Source organism: Ylistrum balloti, unplaced genomic scaffold (assembly GCF_031769215.1).
Source record: "Ylistrum balloti isolate Yb309-2 unplaced genomic scaffold, AGI_CSIRO_Ybal_v1 Utg369578, whole genome shotgun sequence".
NCBI lineage: Eukaryota > Metazoa > Mollusca > Bivalvia > Pectinida > Pectinidae > Ylistrum > Ylistrum balloti.
This window is the reverse complement of record NW_026781870.1, coordinates 79,325-98,276: the sequence shown is the minus strand read 5'-3', so window position 1 is coordinate 98,276 and position 18,952 is coordinate 79,325. Positions and strand designations below refer to the sequence as shown.

Genomic DNA, 18,952 nt, shown 5'->3' with positions numbered 1-18,952 from the left:
GAACGGTAATTATGTTGAAAAAAGTAATTTTCTTATATAAACTGTACTCCATTCCATGTGGGAAATGTAAAACCCTGAGGTCATTAACTTTACAATTTTGGTAAAACACCTAATGAACCTTCTCACAACCTAGCAATTTTTTTGGAAAAGGTTTTTGTATTAGTCAATTTGACCCCATTTGGGCCTGCCCTTCAGGCCCCAAGACCATGGGGACCATATCATTTACTGTTTGGTTCATGCTTGGCAAAGGGAGATTTCTGAAAAAAATTTCATTGAAACTGGTTCAAGGGATGTTGAAACAAAGTTGAAAAATATTTACGAATCGATAGATGATGATAGACCAAAGATAATTGCAATAGGTAACTGGCAGGTAATTAACTGCATTGTAATATATATGTAATAAACCATGATGTTAAAACTTTTCGATTATGTTAACACTTGCTTAAGTTTGTCATGTGTTTTCTGTTGAATTATTTCAGACTGTGTGGTGGAGTAATGAAATGTAGCAGTATGACCAGTGGGGATACACCCAGTCCCCGCCAACCTTCACCCCACCATAACCACTGTCAGGGGTAAAAGGTCACACCACACCTTTGAATGCAAATTTAAGTCATCAAAGAAAATATATTAGTTAGGAAGTTTTATTACCAATATATATCAAGATGAATCGCTACTCGATAATGAAACAGTTGGGAGATGGGACGTATGGTAGTGTCCTGCTTGCCAAGAGTACAGAAACAGGAGAGCATGTGGCTATTAAAAAGTGAGTTTTTACTGTTTGTTACTCTTAAACATCATCATCACTGTTGTCGTCATCATTATTAACAACACTTTTAAATTTTGTTTAAGGAGTGATATATAAACATGTCTACTTTTAGGTCTACAACTTAATTAAAAATAATGCAATTACCAAAATATTCTGTTTTATTGTCCAGGATTATTGCAAGAGATATCTCTATTACCTCCAGCTGCACTTAAAAAAAGACGGTTTAATTCTATCAATACAGTCCATACAAAATAGGTTCAACTTATACAGGACTTAAAAACGACCTGATTGTAGATAATTGACTCATCCATCTCTTTGTCACAAAAAACCTTTTATTTATTGATTTTTGGATCAGACAGAATTATATTGTTTTGTATATGATAGTAGTGGAATCTACTACAAAATATGTTGTGTTTATTTGTAAGTATATTGTATTTTTTATTCCGGATTTTCAAAGTTTTAAATGCATCACTATTGATTAAAAGCATGCATGTGTATGTACCTGTCAATTTGTGTTTATGTTACATATGACAAGATAGATGTATACAGATATTACTTATCTAGAGAATTTGTCACTGTTGATCTGAAGATAAGGGACATGATAATCTATGTATAGTAAAACTCTAATATATATATATACATGTATGTACTTGCCTGTTGTCTCTTATCAGGAAGTATTGATTGATATCTGTTTTCATAGCCAACACTTGATAGAGTACTTATAACAAACAACAAAAACTACTTAAATTTTTTATGAGCTGATTTATATCAAACTGATAGCTAAAGTTACTTATATAGTGTGAATCAGTCTGAACACATGTATATATCAGTGACTTATAAAGCGTGTATCAGTGTGAACACATTTATATTAGTTACTTATATAGTGTGTATCAGTGTGAACACAGGTATATTAGTTACTTATATAGTGTGTATCAGTGTGAACACATTTATATTAGTAACTTATATAGTGTGTATCAGTGTGAACACATTAGTTACTTATATAGTGTGTATCAGTGTGAACACAGGTATATTAGTTACTTATATAGTGTGTATCAGTGTGAACACATTAGTTACTTATATAGTGTGTATCAGTGTGAACACAGGTATATTAGTTACTTATATAGTGTGTATCAGTGTGAACACATTAGTTACTTATATAGTGTGTATCAGTGTGAACACAGGTATATTAGTTACTTATATAGTGTGTATCAGTATGAACACATTAGTTACTTATATAGTGTGTATCAGTGTGAACACATTTATATTAGTAACTTATATAGTGTGTATCAGTGTGAACACATTAGTTACTTATATAGCGTGTATCAGTGTGAACACAGGTATATTAGTTACTTATATAGTGTGTATCAGTGTGAACACATGTATATTAGTTACTTATATAGCGTGTATCAGTGTGAACACAGGTATATTAGTTACTTATATAGCGTGTATCAGTGTGAACACATGTATATTAGTTACTTACATAGCGTGTATCAGTGTGAACACAGGTATATTAGTTACTTATATAGCGTGTATCAGTGTGAACACATGTATATTAGTTACTTATATAGCGTGTATCAGTGTGAACACAGGTATATTAGTTACTTATATAGCGTGTATCAGTGTGAACACAGGTATATTAGTTACTTATATAGCGTGTATCAGTGTGAACACATTAGTTACTTATATAGCGTGTATCAGTGTGAACACAGGTATATTAGTTACTTATATAGCGTGTATCAGTGTGAACACAGGTATATTAGTTACTTATATAGCGTGTATCAGTGTGAACACAGGTATATTAGTTACTTATATAGTGTGTAACAGTGTGAACACAGGTATATTAGTTACTTATATAGTGTGTATCAGAGTGAACACAGGTATATTAGGTGTTTACATGGTGAGAAATATTTGACAGTTGCCTTGTACCAATGGGTGCAATTATAATGCGAGATAATGATTGGGCTGATCAGTGGCCTCATATGTTAGAGGTGTGGCAGGAAGTAAAAATATAAAGTTTCAGCCGAACTGATTTTCACTCATGGTATTTATAGCCTGTATACATCTAGAATTCCCGTACTCTGCCTTTGTATAGTGGAATAAGTCTAAATACGTACTGGTGCGGCGACCATTCTTGATCATGCTAGCTAGACACTTGAAAGTAGGAGATGGCTATAATTGGCCAAGACATCTTTTATGTATCTTTGATTTTTAAAGCCACAGCTAAAGGGCATTCTACCTGTACCAGTTGTGGGTAGTACAGAGCTACTGCAGTGCATGCATGTACAGTTTTCCATATTTTGGATTCTTTTAAAAGTGTACTTGTGAAAATGATCTGTCCAGAAATTATTGTAATACTGACAGAAAGACATAATCAGTCATTTGAGGGACATTTTAGTAATTTGGTGAAAATCTTTAATTTGCCATGATGATCATTAGTCTGCACTTTTGTAAATTATTAATATTCGAAGGGCAGTTGAATATAATTACTGGGTATTATATGTAATCAAGATTTTCTTATGTACACAAATTGGATCAATGTTTTACCTTACTTATATTGTTTGTTGGGTTGAAATATAAAAACTAACATGCAATAAAGCACACACCTTCAGAGACAGAAGTGATTAAGAGTAAATGAATATAGGAAGTCTCCTTGCCATTGGCTAGACATATCAAGGACCAGGGATTATATTAAGCTGGTAACGTAAGGTCTCTCTGACTTTAAGCATTTATTGAAGGTATAATGATACAACATGTATACTTTGGTCACATTAATACTGTGCTTAAGTCCATAAGGACAAAAGAAAATAAGCTTTGCCCCATCAGAAATGTATATTAATATCACTGTCAGAAAAAGTTTATACAACACTAAAAAAAACTGAAAAGAACCTGCAATCCTGGATCAGTGGTGCAGTTCCTAACATCATAAAACTACCTTGGTGTGGCCTATGTTTTGAGACTGAAAGCAGACACACGTTTATACAAGAATTCCAAGGTGAATTTAAACCAACATTGTAATTAATAATCTCCGATTTACAGATGACTTGCCTGGGATTGTTATTTATCTATGGTTATTTGTACACAAAACGACAGAATATCTGATTTAAGTGACCCCAAATAATTCAAAGTAAGGGGAGACATCAATAAGCAACAGGTTCAATATAATTGGACAATTACTTTACAAAAAATGAAGGGAAGGATGATAGTCATTTTGAATTTAAAGCTGTTCTTCAGGATCAAGTAAAACTACAGCTATGTATTTGTTTATTCATTTAGCCCTTGATGTGTCATCTCTCCAAACTTGTCGGTGAGGGAAACATTTTTCTCATATAGACAAGAATGACTACAGTACAAAATATACTATAAAAGTGTTAGGCTTTTTTTTTCTTGTGCAGTGCATTTTTTTATAATAAACACTCGTATCAATTTCAGGATGAAGAAGAAATACTATTCCTGGGATGAATGTTTAAGTCTCAGAGAAGTTAAGGTAAGCAGAACAGACCAACACACTTGTTTGTTAATTTGTTAATCAGAAATTCCACACTTATTTTACAGAACATGCCAGAAATTCCACACTTACATCACGGAACTTTCAGAAGTTTGACACTTACAATACAGAACTTGTCAGAAGTTTGACACTTACATCACAGAACTTTCAGAAGTTTGACACTTACAATACAGAACTTGTCATTTAACACTATAACGTTCCTTGAAAGGCTTAACGATATAATTACCTAAATCTGATTAATCATGTCAGTTCACTGTGACTGAAAATAGTGCAATTTATTTTCTCATTACTTGTGTAATACCTCATATAACAAGAGAAAAATGAATACACTACACCTACAGTACATGGAATGAGAGCTGTGATTTGAAATCAAACTATAATTATCTTTATTGTACTTAGTATTTTATATTCATACATCACATAATCAAAACGTCAAGGTTATTGAAGGTCAGAAATATGATTGTACATTTTGTCTTTTCTATCTTATACAATCAATATTTGTAATGATTATGTTAAAGGAACTATCTGGGGAAACAATCATTTCAGTTCAACTTTGACCTGTTATGTTAGCCTAGTGCCCATTGGCACAAAAATAAAACACTGATTGGTGCATATGTTTGAAGTTGAAGCTGAAATAGATTAAAAGATAAATCACTGAGCAATTGTATCCCAATGTACATCATAAATTATATTGTAAATGAGATATTGTTACAAAATGTGATTACAATTTGGAGTGTTTTAGATTGATACTATTTCTTTACCCTGTTTTCTGTTTGCTTACATTACATACATGGAGGTCATTTGCTAATTATTGACTAAAGTCTTATAATCCTTTCGTTTTGAATAATGATGTTTGTCAGACTTTATCTTTATAGATATTTTAAAATTTTCAGTCGCTGCGGAAGTTGAATCATGCCAATATTGTGAAGTTAAAGGAGGTGATTAGAGAAAATGACCAGCTTTTCTTTGTTTTTGAATTTATGAAGGAAAATCTGTATCAGATGATGAAGGATAGGTGAGTGCTGTGAATTGTTGGTATAATCAAAAATGACAATTATCATAATTCTTTTAAATGCAAAACAGTTTTCAAAAGATGAAGACAATATGATATGTTGATATGACAAAAGCAAGGATGATACATTAAGATCTAAAATTGCTAGAGACACTTAACAACTCTTTTTCATCATCATTTTAACACACATAAAATCAAGCTTTCTGCTGGTATTTTCTTTGAATTAGTGTTACCTTTGAAGACTTCAGGCATGGCTGGTAGCATTTAGCTGTAAAATCATACATTTTTGTGTTGCTCAATTTTTATGGATATTGAAAGAAGCACTTAAGTTTGTGGACACTTGATTTCATAGAAAAATAAAGCTTAATAAAGCATTTGTGAACTTGAGGAGGAAGGGTGTCCACAAAAACAAAGGAAATAAATTCCCCACAAAAATTACTGATTTTACTATACATTACCACCATGTTGACAATATCTGTAATTGTGTGAATTTTATCCCTAAAAATCATTTAGCCATCTATTTAATGTTCCTTTCAGAGATCGTGTCTTACCTGAGTCAACAATAAGAAACGTAACCTACCAAGTACTACAGGGATTAGCCTTCATGCATAAACATGGTAAATATTTTGTCCATATACTTTTTACTTGTAAATGTGATTGTTTCAACTTCAGTCAACGCCTACTGCATACTATCATAGTATTTATATAAAACATAATGGTCACATGAATACTTATTGTTAACCGGGTTTGGCTTCATATCAACTGTATACCTCATCTGGTAACTGTTTATTACTCATATTTCCGTTATCAAATATCTATAAAAAAAACAAAACATAAATGAGAATATGTTGTTTAAATTTCCTACTCGACCAAATACTGATGCAGGAAGTTTAAATCTGAGGACAGCATAAATAACAACTGTATGAAATAGTATATTCACAAATTTAACTTGATTGAAAGTGTAATTTTGTGAATAATAATTTTTTTTTTGCTCATTTGCAATAAAAGCAGTTTATTGTGCAAAAAGATTGAACTGGCTCTCAGTCAGATGTCAATAAGATGAACTAGTATTTCTTCAAGAATTATTTACGTGTTTGTGTGGTGGAGTGGATTTATGTGATTTTGATAATAAAATATGGAAATTATAAATGGCAGTCGCTACTGTCAGTAGATGACCACAGTTTGTAACAGATTCTACATTTGTATGTTTGGACTGTCAGATTGGCAACTATGAGATACATACATACCAGCATACTGCTGTTCCATAGAGGTAGATGTTTTACTATTGTCATGGTAACAAGCCTATCTATATATATATATATATATATACACCAGCATATTGCTGTTCCATGGAGGTAGATGTTTTACCATTGTCATGGTAACAAGCCTATCTATATATATATATATATATATACCAGCATACTGCTGTTCCATGGAGGTAGATGTTTTACCATTGTCATGGTAATAAGCCTATATACATATCTACCAGCATACTGCTGTTCCATAGAGGTAGATGTATTTCCATTGTCCAGTAATAAGTCCACCAATATATACCAATATATTGATGTACCATAGAATTTATTAACAAATGTTTTGTCATTGTCCTATAATAAGTCCACACTGTTTTGAGCCCCTTGGGCTTATTCCAGGATAAAAATTACCCTTAAGGACTGTAACATACATTAGATCAGACCTTTTTACTGAAGGGGTCAGGTTTGGGTCTTCATGAAGAAGCTGTTCCCTGGGTTGAAATGATAAGATAGAAAATGCATGATATGTAGTAAGCATTAGATAATTACAATTTGACATTAATATTTTTTTTAAGCTGACGGTGGATATTTATTTACTTCAATGTTTGTTTACATGTGTTTCTACAGGTTTTTTCCACAGAGATTTGAAGCCAGAAAATCTGCTATGCTCAGGTGCTGATTTAGTGAAAATTGCAGACTTTGGTCTTGCCAGGGAAATTCGGTCACGACCTCCATACACAGACTATGTATCTACCAGATGGTAAGTCCGGTCTTACATGGAGTGTATTTAGCAAGTCTTTACAAGGGCCAAATACAACTGTCTCATTTACTTTTATATCAAAGTAGCCTCAAAATAGAAAAAAAGGAAATTTAGGAAAAACAAAATATAAACTACAAAATGCAATATCGGACAATACCTTAATCTTGAATATTTCTGTATTTAGGATGTAAGTTTTTGACATTCAACAAAACAATAAGAACTGAGAAGAGAGAATCTTGTATAACATTTTTGAAGTTGACAAATTCTTTACTGAATGTTTTGGTGTTACAGGTATCGTGCACCAGAAGTACTACTTCGGTCGACAAATTACAATTCACCCATAGACATATGGGCCGTTGGTTGTATCATGGCAGAACTCTATACCCTTAGGCCTCTATACCCAGGCAGCTCAGAGATTGACCAAATATTTAAAATTTGCTCAGTTTTAGGTACACCTAAAAAGGTAATTGTAGTTTGATTTTCATGGTCTTTGTTTATAGACTGTGTTTATTATAATTCAAACGTTGACAATATTCCTATAACTCCTGCCTTGTAATTGATGAAATGGAGATTTTAAAAGTATGACTGATAAAATATGATGAAGGAACTACCTATTACCTCTGACTCAAAGTTAGATGGTGGGCTTGCAGTGTAATGAAATAGCATTGGTTGGTATTGAAGAGTAATTTAAGAATTGGCTTATTGCCAAGCATGAGTTTATTGACAGATCAATAGTGTTTAAAATTTGTAGTTTGTTTTATTTACCAAACAACTGGAGTATTATTTTTATGTCCCCGGCTGGAAAGATCGAGGGCATATTGTTTTTGTGTTGTCTGTTGCCAGCCTTGCGACAAGACCTTTCCGGTGGTACCAAACTTTTGACCATGTGAGCTTGACTGTTTCCTTTGACTTATTCTTGAAAAATTTTAACATTGGCCATAACAATTTCATATTTGGTATATATATGGCTTGTGACAAGACCTTTCTGATGGTACAAAAGTTTTGACCATCTGACCTTTACCATGACCTTTGACCTACATGTGGGAAAAAAATCAACATTGGCCAGAACTAGCACATCATAATAGGTATGGCTTTTGATATTTGGCATGTTAGTTCCTTGTAACAAGGCCTTTCTTATGGTACCAAAAGTTTTGATGATGTGATCTTTACTTTGACATTTTACCAACATTTGAAAGTCATTACCACACTGTGTTACATGCCTTACACAGTACATTTTTAATGTCTAACTTTAGAATTTTTTTTTGCAACTGAAGGCATAGTGTCTCATAAACACGTCTTGTTAATTTTCAACTTCTAGGTGTATCCTTTAATTAGAGAGGGGGAAGGGGAGGTAACCCTCTGTGTAACAAGCTGATGCACTGTGACTATCTCATGTTTTTTTTATCGTTTACAGGAAGATTGGCCTGAAGGAGCCAAATTGGCTGCGGCAATGAATTTCAGATGGCCGCAGTGTGTAGCAGCAAACCTAAAAAGTCTTATACCTAATGCTAGTAATGAGGCTATCATGGTGTTGAAAGACAGCATGTTGTGGGACCCCAAGAAGAGGCCCACCTCCATGCAGGTAGGTTTGAGTGATACTTTCTCTTGCTCCTTTTGATAGGATTCTTTGAAATTGTAGTGTCACAGTGAACAGATCTGATATTACATCAGATTAATAGCTGGCTATATTTCTCAATGCAATTCCATGGTTTCTGACAGTAACTTTAGTTATAATTGTTGAAAAAGATTTCAAAGTCACTATATTTTTTACCACCACCTTTCTTGTTTAACATTTAAAACAAATTTCACTAAAGACAGGTTTTACTTTAGCCTGTCTTAGAGCGCAATTAGGATCCAATTTTGTTTCATGCATTGTCACCACACTTATGTGTACTAACTCAAAATTGTTGACGGTTATTGCAGTGTTTACGGTACCAATATTTCCAAGTTGGTCCAAATAAAGGTATCAAAACAGAGACACAGTGGAATGAGCCTAAGACTATGGCCTCCCCTGCTCCAGCGGCAGCCTCGCCAGTGAGAGTGTCCCCAGTAAGGAAGGAGGAAAGTCGATATTCTCCCCCTAAACCTTTCCAGGAGAAGGTGGATTACGGCAATAAAATCAATGATCCCCTACCATCCTATGGCAAGGATAAGTTTGATAATGTAAGAAACAGTGTATATTATTGATACTGATAAGTTCAGCTAAGAATTTTAATCAAAGCAATAAAATCTCTAATATTACTGATTGCACTTGTTTGTGAAATAGAAAATGATAATGAAGTTATGTTTGTACATTACAAAAACAGGTAAATGAGGTCACATTAAGTGATGGTTGATGTATTGACTGGTCCTAAATATAGAATCAATTTGTCATTTTTTCGATGCAGTCAAATTTACTGCTTTATCAGTTTTTACATTAGTGACGTTATGAATTAGCACATCCAGAAAAAGTGCTATAATGAAACACAAACTGTTATTAGTGCAGTATTATTTCAACGCAATAATCTTGCACTTGTGAATAGCACTAAAAGAAGATTACTGATGAAATGTTACAGTTGTTTGTACTGCACACTGTTACATTTCAGGACCCGATTGCAGTGGCAGTGAAGAAAGCACCACAGAAGAGTGGAGGAAGAAAGCGATGGGGTGTAGGTACCTCAGACTTTGATGATTGGGGTGATGACCTGGACATGAGCTTCTCTGTGCCTAGTAAACCCAAAAACACATACAAAGGCATCATACCATCCATCAAACCTAAAAATGAAAACAAAAAATTTAACAAGGACTTTGATGATGACGACGATGATGATTTCCTGGGGTGAGTTTGTCTTGACCAACTAGAATAGATTTGACTTTGTATCATTTTCTATCCCAATCATAGCAATACATGGCCATGATTAGAGTAGGTCTTGGATGTTATTTTCATTTTGATAAATGTCAAGTCAAATTGTCAAAGATTGATTGAATTAGATAAACTTGTGGTAATTCTTACTGTAGTAGTTAAATACAACATGTTACCATTCATTCCCTGAATACTGTTACTAAATAAGTATTAAATCAAATAGGCATTTATATAAATGTAAGCCAGTTCATCTGGTTGGAATTAAGTATGGACTAATGTGTATACTTTACTATATTTGCTGTGTTCAGAAGCATACTAAATAAAAAACCAAGTCAGAGGATACCCCGAGTGCCATCAGGCCGGTCGTCAGCAGCATCCTCAGCAAAACAGCATTACTTGGGGAAGGCTCGCTACCTACCAGGTATAAACCCTCGGAATAGTGCCAAGAAAGACACTGGCAGTCCTTGGAATACTGGTATAAACAAAAACACTGGTGGTGGGACCAATATGGGTCGGAATCCTCTGCCACCACTGGGTGAGTTAATTTTCATTTTTGGTGCACTAACAATGTCTTTGAAAAAATCAAGGAGTGTGATTACTGTATACTAGAAAATTTTCAACCTGTTTAATTTTTGCACTTTTCATTCATAAACATGGAGGGTGAATTTAAAATGGGGTGAAACTTTTGTACACTTGTAGTACTCTTTTACACATTCCTCAGAGATGAAATGTACATGAATGTGTGTATAAAAAAATGTGGGGCCAAAAAATATCCAGGTATACATCATATAAATTATTCTTACTACTTTGTAATCACTGTCCAGTAATTGATAATAACTGTTATGAAGCATATAACTGACAACAGAATATGGTATTCATATTGCATTGAAGCCCATGGTTGGTAATAAGTTCATCCATATTAATTGCTATTCAGTTTGTAGATTGGCTCCTCACTGTGTGTCAGAGTTTGTAGGTTGGTCCCCTGACTCTGAGTCCTGGGCTTGTTTCAAATTAGATATGGTAGATATTGCTGAGTTTATCTGTTCAGTGTATATTGGTGGACTGATATGAGGTCAAGATTTAGATAAGGTTATCAGGCTAGGTGAAGCCACTTTGTGTCTTAATGGTTTTCTTTTATTGTTCTGTTTTTTCAGGGGCACCAAGTTACAATACACGGACCAATCAAGATTATTCGTCGAGAAATCAAGATAATTCATATGTTCCATCCTTTTTGTCGCCAACCAAAGGCAATGGTTTGTATTAAGTCAAGTTTTCACATTGTTGTCTGAAATTGCATTGATGGTCATCAAAAACTGTAAAGCACGCCTGAAAATTTGTCTTTTCAACTGCAACCATTTCACAAATTGATGCTTATGTAATCTTTCAGTGTAACACTTGAAACTTAGAGTTCCACTTACCACCAAAGTCAATTAGTTGTATGCTTTCATTTATCACGGAGGGTAATATTTCAACTTTAGTTCAAAGGTAGATAGAAAAAGGTGAAAAAAAAATCATTTTCTTGAAATTTTTATGAAAGAATGTGATGAATTACCATGTGAAAACCAATGATTTTTAACTTTCTAAACTTTGATGTATTTAAATGAAATTATACATTGACTTGAAAGATCCTCTTGGTGTCTTTTAGAATGTAGCATTACTATAATGTTGTATTTATCTGTTTAATCAGCTTATTCCAATGTGAGTTGGAAGCGAGCACAACCAGCAGCTCCGATGTCCTTGAATAAGAATTCAGCAGGTTTTCGTCAACCTGTTGGAGCAACCAACACACGGACAGACTGGGCTGCCAAGTAAGTCTTATACACTTCTAAAATCTGCTAACCTTATTGTTTTGCCATTAATCTCCACTCCCCACCTCATAAATTCCTACATCCTACCCGCAAAGTCCCCACACATTGTACTGACAATCCACCTTTACCAACCTTGTATCATGGCCTCTTAGACCTCGCAACCAAACACTCACAAACCTCACACCTCACTTTAACAATTCCGATATATCTCTCTCAGTTCCTTAGCCTGCCCTCAGTCTTCATACCCTAATCTCACAATCCCTACAACTCGCATACAGTTTACATAATCCTTACATCCCAACTTCAAAGTCCCAACATCTCATCGTCACAATTCCACTGATATAGTCCCTACATTTCAGTCTCAGTCCCCACATCCCACTGTCACAATTCTGTCCACATATCCCCACATCCCACCATTACAAATTCCATTCCAATCTCAAGAGTCCCTACATCCCATCATCACTATTCTACCCACGTAATCCTCTCATCTCAATCACAGAGTCCCAACATTCCACTATTACAATGCCAAGCACATATTCCCAACTACATCCAGTATGTCATCCCCACAGCCCATCCTCACCAATCTACTGACAACCGTTGTTAGACTCATATTCACAAAATTGTTTTAAATGATTTTTAGAAAGAAAAACTGTTTCTCTATTTCCTGTTGGATTTTTGGGGTTTATTTTACCAACCAAATAAGTAATTCCATTTCTTATTATCTTTCAGGTATTTAAAGTGATGGAATTTAGTATCATTTCATGACAACTAAGTGCCAAGCATGGACAATGTACTACAGACGTTATGAATTTGTCGGAGACGGCCAGTGCTAGTTATCCATAAAAAATCATCTTCAATGAATGCTAATGAATATAACACAGATCCAAAGAAAACTTGTTCTGGTGGGGATGTGATGTTATAAAGCACTCTGTAAAACCATAGAATGGGCAAAATGATAATTCCATTCAGAATTATGTACTCAAATTTTGTTGAGAGTAAACCACTTGAAATGCTAGGGTTGAACTTCATTATAACGTGTTCATTTTATATCATACAAGAAGTTGTTAGTGTCTTTGAATTGATACTGAAGTGTTAAATGTTTTAGATGGTCAGACACGAAGACACATGTTGTTGTTTTGTCTACGTTGTTGATGTGGCAGGTATTTTTGTTGATGTACTGTTCCACCATCTTGTTCTATATTGTGGACTTGAGATAAGATATAACAAATGGTATCATATTATTGAGGGGCTTTATTTTTTCTTTTTTAGGGATGAAATAAAACAACAAAAATTACATACTGTGTAGATAAAAATTAGTGAAAAAACTTTAATTTGCATTTGCTATAGTCTTTTGGTAAAACTAGAAAAAAGAAAAAGAAATAAACCCATTAACATTCAGCAAGAAAAGTTAGATACGTGACAGAGTGGGACTGGTTATATTAAGATTGCCATTCTTTTGATTAAATGGTCTTATAATTCTGACCATGGAGATGGTGCAACGTTACTGAAGTTGTTTTGTTGATTAATCATGGTATGTTGATTTAGAGAACATGTGAGTTTTCCTGTTGATTTTTAAAGCATCATTAGGAAATTGTATTTATGATACCGTAATGTACCAATGTGTGGTATGATAAAATAGATGTCACTGTGGTTAAAATCTCCAGATTACTGCAAATTTTATTTTTTTAGAGGTTCAGTTTTTTGCTATTTTCGAGAATGGAAGAGAATCAGGAACAATGGATACAGTGAAAATACAATTGACAGAAAAGTTCTTAGTACACATTTGTCTTGCTTCAAGTTTATGGTATAAAAATTTGAACCATCGAGGAGAGATTAAAAAAGAAACATTCACAAAATATTGTTGACCATGGCCTCTGCCTGTAGTATTTATTAGTCTGCTGAGTCTCTTTTTCACAAATACACTAATTATCAGCAGCATTCCCTTTTAAAGGTAAGAATTGTCCAGTTTTAATCCCAAGTTTTAAATTTTGAAAGTATCCTTACAACAATTCTAGTTTGGCAAATTTTAATTCTTTTCCTTTGAAATTTGGATTATTACTGTATTGAATCAGTCCGATTCATGAAATAAAATTAATATGGACAATTTCAACTACTATTTTAAGAACATCATTTTTCACAAATGCGATCTTTTTGTCTTTTTTCAGTAAAAAAAAAAGTGACTACTAACCATAGTTGGTGCTACTTTTAATACAGGTTATTGCATTTTCTTCTTGTGAACATTTCAACGTACAACCTTAATCATGGTCATCAATTGTCATTATCATCACTGTCAGTTTATACGGTGGAATCACTTACACAGATCAATTTGTTCATGTTGTTGTATTGTACTCGGGTGGTTTCATCATAATGAGATCCCAATAGTTGTGTCTGTGATATTTTTCTTTTTCCATCCTGTAAATAAGAAAATATGTAAATATTGAAACAACACTGTGATATATATATGGTACAAAATTTTTCATCCTGATTGTCATTGTAAATACTGTTGGGATTCTAATTTTGCTTTTTTGGATTATGACTATGTTGTAGAAAAATTGAAAGTGAAGCTTTCGTTTGTGTTTACAAATAAATTAGTAAAAATCTGGAATGGAGACCTGATGCTAATAACAACCATTCCGTCAAAACTTGAATCTCCTGAATGTATTTATTATCTAAGAAGCAGATAAAACCAGGGCTTGTCAATGCTGATGTGTCCCAGCTGTACAATAAACCAGTTTAAACTGTTTGTAATCTTTTGGTACCTTGATAACAATATGGCAGTGCTCACTGAAAGGCTGAAAATCCCTGTGTCTTTCAAGTAGATGTCAGGTTTATGTGTCCCTCACAGATAAACATTGTTGTCCCTGTGTCCCTCAAATTTCAACAACTTGACTATTGTGTCTGTGTCCTAAGGTCCTTCAGACATGAATGCTATTTTTTCACAAACATGGACACTGTGTCATTTTCCTCCTCATTCATACAAATGAATTCATCATATCCCTTACCTACAAGATCAGGTGCTTTCTGTGTTTCTCAAGTAAAATTTCAGATCTTTTAATATCGTGGGACTTAATTTCAGATTTGTGTCACCAGATCACTGCTTCTAACATGCAGAATGTACGACTTTTTATACCTGTTACCTGTCGTCAAGGCATGAGTCTAGCTGGACCTGGCTCTTTGATCTGTCACATATGCTTCTGGAGTATATCTGAGGGATCATAAAATTCAATTACCTGATTGTTTTCAGAAAATCTTTGTTTTTGTATAACTTGCAAACAAGCCCTGTCTCCATGCTATACCAAAAATGTACATGTTTTCAAAAATATCTCATTTGGAAAATTAAACAGAATTAATCTTTTACCATTCCTATAACATAGACATTTTAGAGCACTTGAAATTTTCTCACTGATGTTGTCATGTGTTTTAAGATTTTCACTTACAATGTTTTATCAATTTATCTCCCTGTCAGTTGTAGAAAATATTCATTTATTTTACATGGAAAAAACATCACATTTTGTGCTCTTGTGACTTTCCCCTGATATGAACAGTTTTAAATGAGTGAATATACATGTATGTACAGCATATGTATACACTATGCTAATGATAAAGGATCGTTTTCACTGCAGTAGTTAAGACAAAATGAATAGAGATACGTGGTTGCTATAATATTTGTCATACATAAAATGGGATGTTTTTTTATAAGCATTAAGAATGACTAAACAAAAATTTTGTTTTGAAATGAGTCAGTTGCTATGTAACTTTCACCCTTGTAATATATACCGGTATATATAATTCTTATTGTGTTGCAGAATAAAAACTATAGATACGCAATTCGGGGTGAAAAACTAGAAACAATGAAGGTTTGATGCAGTTATGAATCTTTTGTTTTGTTCGTTAAAAATAAAATCAACAAAGTACAGTTGATACTTAACATAGTAGAGAATTAGACAAAACCAACTTTCATCTTTATATGGTAATGGGGCAAGTTGTTTCCTTTAATTGTGTGATAGGCTATAAGTTGAATGAGAGTTGTAGGGTAGCTGCCATTATGTCAACCAATGTTCATTGTTCATTAGGTAGTTGTGCACTTTTTAAGCTTACTACAAGTAATCTTTTTAATGATAAATTAATGGTAATCAATGACAAAAGAGTTCCATTTTATGGAGTTCTATATATACCTGACATGGTAATATGAAAAATGGAAGATATTTAATATCAAATCTGATTTATTATTATTAGTGTTTTTAAAATAGAAACAAGTTAGAATTAAAAGGATTTGTTACTCATAAAAGAACAGAAAATTTTCAACATATCTGTAGTTCAGTGTGATTTTTAGCTTGATGTCTAATTTCACATAATCCGTCCAAGTGGTTATTTCTATCAAAATAGGAATGTTTGTATTTTTATGTTATCATGAAAAGAAAAGAGACTTGTCTCCATTCTTCAACATCAGCTTGTCAACATAAATGCAATATGTTATGACTGAGAAAATTGTTTGGTTTTTAGGTAACACTTTGTTACATTATTTTCACACAGTAACTGCAGAGAGCTGGCCGTGTCTGTGTTATATATCACTCTTTAATGACCTCTCACAAGACTGAGACTATTTTAGTCCTCTCCAAATAAATATAAATAGCTACATTTTGTTTTTGACTTGTTTGTTTAGTGTTAATTGAAGGTTTATCTATGAATAGATGCATATTACTCTCCAAATCAACATCTGCTACGAGAAGTTCATGCGGTTTTATAGTTTTCAAATTCCTGTTTTTAAATTTAGCATCAATTCTAAATGCATAGGTCCTTAGTAAGATGTTAGGTTTTCCCAAAAGAAGTTGGAGGAAAGGAAATATTAAAAAATTCTCTCTTTTTTTCGGGGAAAGAGATTTTTCATAGCGATAGCTTGCTTCAATTTTGAAGTAATATACTGTTTAAAACATGAAACCTTTCCAAGCATGTACTATACACAAAGTATTAGCTTACTTCAGGTTCAATGGGCCAGGTGGGCTTATGCAGTGGCATAATATCTAAATCGTTTTCTCATCTGCTACCTCTAAAGAACGTTTGGTACAGTCAAGATTTCAGCTGGTACATCCCTGGAATGATGATGACAGCTGTTTGTAAAATGGAGTGAGAATGACAAATAATCTATATCATTGTAATGATATGTTTAATTACTCTGAACAAAAGACCTAAGAAGAGGTAATTTGCATACAGAGAATGAAATCCTTGTACTTTGAAGATAATTTCACCAGTAAACAGTATACATCTAATTGAACTCAAAGGTAAAATGATAAGTGACTCATTTAATTTAGAATATTCTAATGTCGAGTTTCATAGATTGATTAAGGAAGTTGATAAATAGTGACAGAACTCAGCGGTTTATTAACATCCATGACATCAATTCTGTTATCGACACAAGTGTAACACATCCGTTTCCACTTCCTGTTAAACACGAATGTATCAAGTGGTTTTTTTCATAACTCTGGTATCCTCCGTCAGTTGCATAATAAGCATACTAGCTTTTTAATGTTGGTGGGCAGATGATTGGAGCAAGTTTGCGGTCGTCATAAGGATTTCAACATTCTATTTCTCTGTGCGATATGAAGATGGACGTGTTTTATGCTCCTTAAACTAGGCGGTTACGTGATTGTTTACCGTGTGCTCGCTTGAGAATATAACATCATAGAGATTAAGAGACCCTGTTAAATAATGTGTAATTAAAACGGAAACCTGTATTTTTTTATTATTATTATTATTATTATTCGAATATCTCGGTCCTCTCTTGTAGTCGCTAAACGGTAGCGCACAAAGGCCAGATAATGCATTTTACTGACGAAAACTGTAACCTCTTTATGCCGTTTATAACCTCGGTGTGCATGTCATGGTTAAAGACTAGACTAGAAAGCCTTAGATGATTCCAATGATCCTAAGACATAATATCGCCGAAAAAAGGGAGGTATATATCCTTTCAGATTTGAAAGATAATGTTTCATCATAGCGGGTCTAGTAAAAATAGATCATGTATACACACGTGGGAAAGAGAGTAAATTAGATGATTAGATAAGAAAAGTATTTTAGAAATACATAGCTACAGTCATTCAAACAATAAAAATCCTAACGAAGTCAAGTTGGAAACTTACTTACGGGATATGAAGGAGAAAAAATACTGCAACCTCCCCGCTATTGGACAGCAGCGCTACAAATGAAGTGGTCATAGCTTCGTGTGTACATTATCAGAAAACGAGATAAAAATAGATAATTAGCGGTACGTTTTTTTCTGGGAGAAACATGCTGATTGGATTTTATCTGAAATAAATATGTAGTACGTTGTAGCTAGTGAGATAGAAGACAAGATTGGTCATGGAATGTTTAAACCATTATCCAATGAAAATTCTGTACCCTATCTCTTAATATCTCTTAATCATATAGGTTTATCTTGATAGGTGGAAAAACATGGAATGTGACACCATGAAGGTCTATATTTTAAAGAAAGCTACTTCGTTGTCATGCTGTATAGACATAAATAATATCAATATTCCATACATAATTGTAACAAAAAAAACTGTTATAGTATGTAAGAGAAAACTGAGGCTTAGTAAATATTGTAGGTGAGCATTTTGCAGAACCGGAAGAAGGAACAACATCAATGATAGTAAAATTAAATGTCGATACGATACCTGTCATCAAACAGATAATAAATTTTATTAGGTCGCTACCTTGTTTTAGACCTAACATAACCTCGGCTAATTATATACGTTACCACTTCGTATTGTATCAAAACCATTTGTCCTCCACGACCCTGACTAGTTTATTTCAGCTAGCCATTGATTCATCTCGTAAACACAGATTTACTCATTGTTAGGAGTTTATCCTAGATGAACCCTGTCCAATGAAGATGGTTTTAGTTGTGTGTTTCTGGTTATGAACACGCACTTCGGTGTATATTATTTGCAAATATGTTTTTCTATGCATGGCTTTGTGAAGTGAAAATAAATTGAATTGCATGGAATTT

General features: G+C 33.5%; 1 protein-coding gene and 1 long non-coding RNA gene across 2 annotated transcripts; one reads left to right on the top strand and one right to left on the bottom strand.

The window, feature by feature from the left end:
* The first annotated feature begins 489 nt into the window (after window positions 1-489).
* On the top strand, window positions 490-16,581 carry LOC132565727 (serine/threonine-protein kinase ICK-like). The gene is made up of 13 exons (XM_060230463.1): window positions 490-763; window positions 4,196-4,250; window positions 5,165-5,286; window positions 5,821-5,900; window positions 7,161-7,293; window positions 7,585-7,756; window positions 8,708-8,875; window positions 9,217-9,456; window positions 9,879-10,111; window positions 10,444-10,670; window positions 11,290-11,388; window positions 11,823-11,943; window positions 12,673-16,581. Exons 1-13 carry the CDS (start codon window positions 663-665, stop codon window positions 12,683-12,685), a joined length of 1,764 nt encoding a protein of 587 aa, XP_060086446.1. The 5' UTR covers window positions 490-662; the 3' UTR covers window positions 12,686-16,581.
* Window positions 15,073-18,106, bottom strand: LOC132565731 (uncharacterized). The gene is made up of 3 exons (XR_009553958.1): window positions 18,085-18,106; window positions 16,921-17,033; window positions 15,073-15,148 (listed from the first exon to the last, which is right to left on the bottom strand). It is a non-coding gene; the product is annotated as an uncharacterized LOC132565731 (long non-coding RNA).
* Between the last annotated feature and the right edge of the window lie 846 nt (window positions 18,107-18,952).

Coding starts and splice junctions, on each gene's coding strand:
- LOC132565727 (XM_060230463.1), top strand. CDS start 663: ATGAATCGCTACTCGATAATGAAACAGTTGGGAGATGGGACGTATGGT. Junction 8,876..9,216: donor AGAGGCCCACCTCCATGCAG/GTAGGTTTGAGT, acceptor CGGTTATTGCAG/TGTTTACGGTACCAATATTT. Junction 10,671..11,289: donor GAATCCTCTGCCACCACTGG/GTGAGTTAATTT, acceptor CTGTTTTTTCAG/GGGCACCAAGTTACAATACA.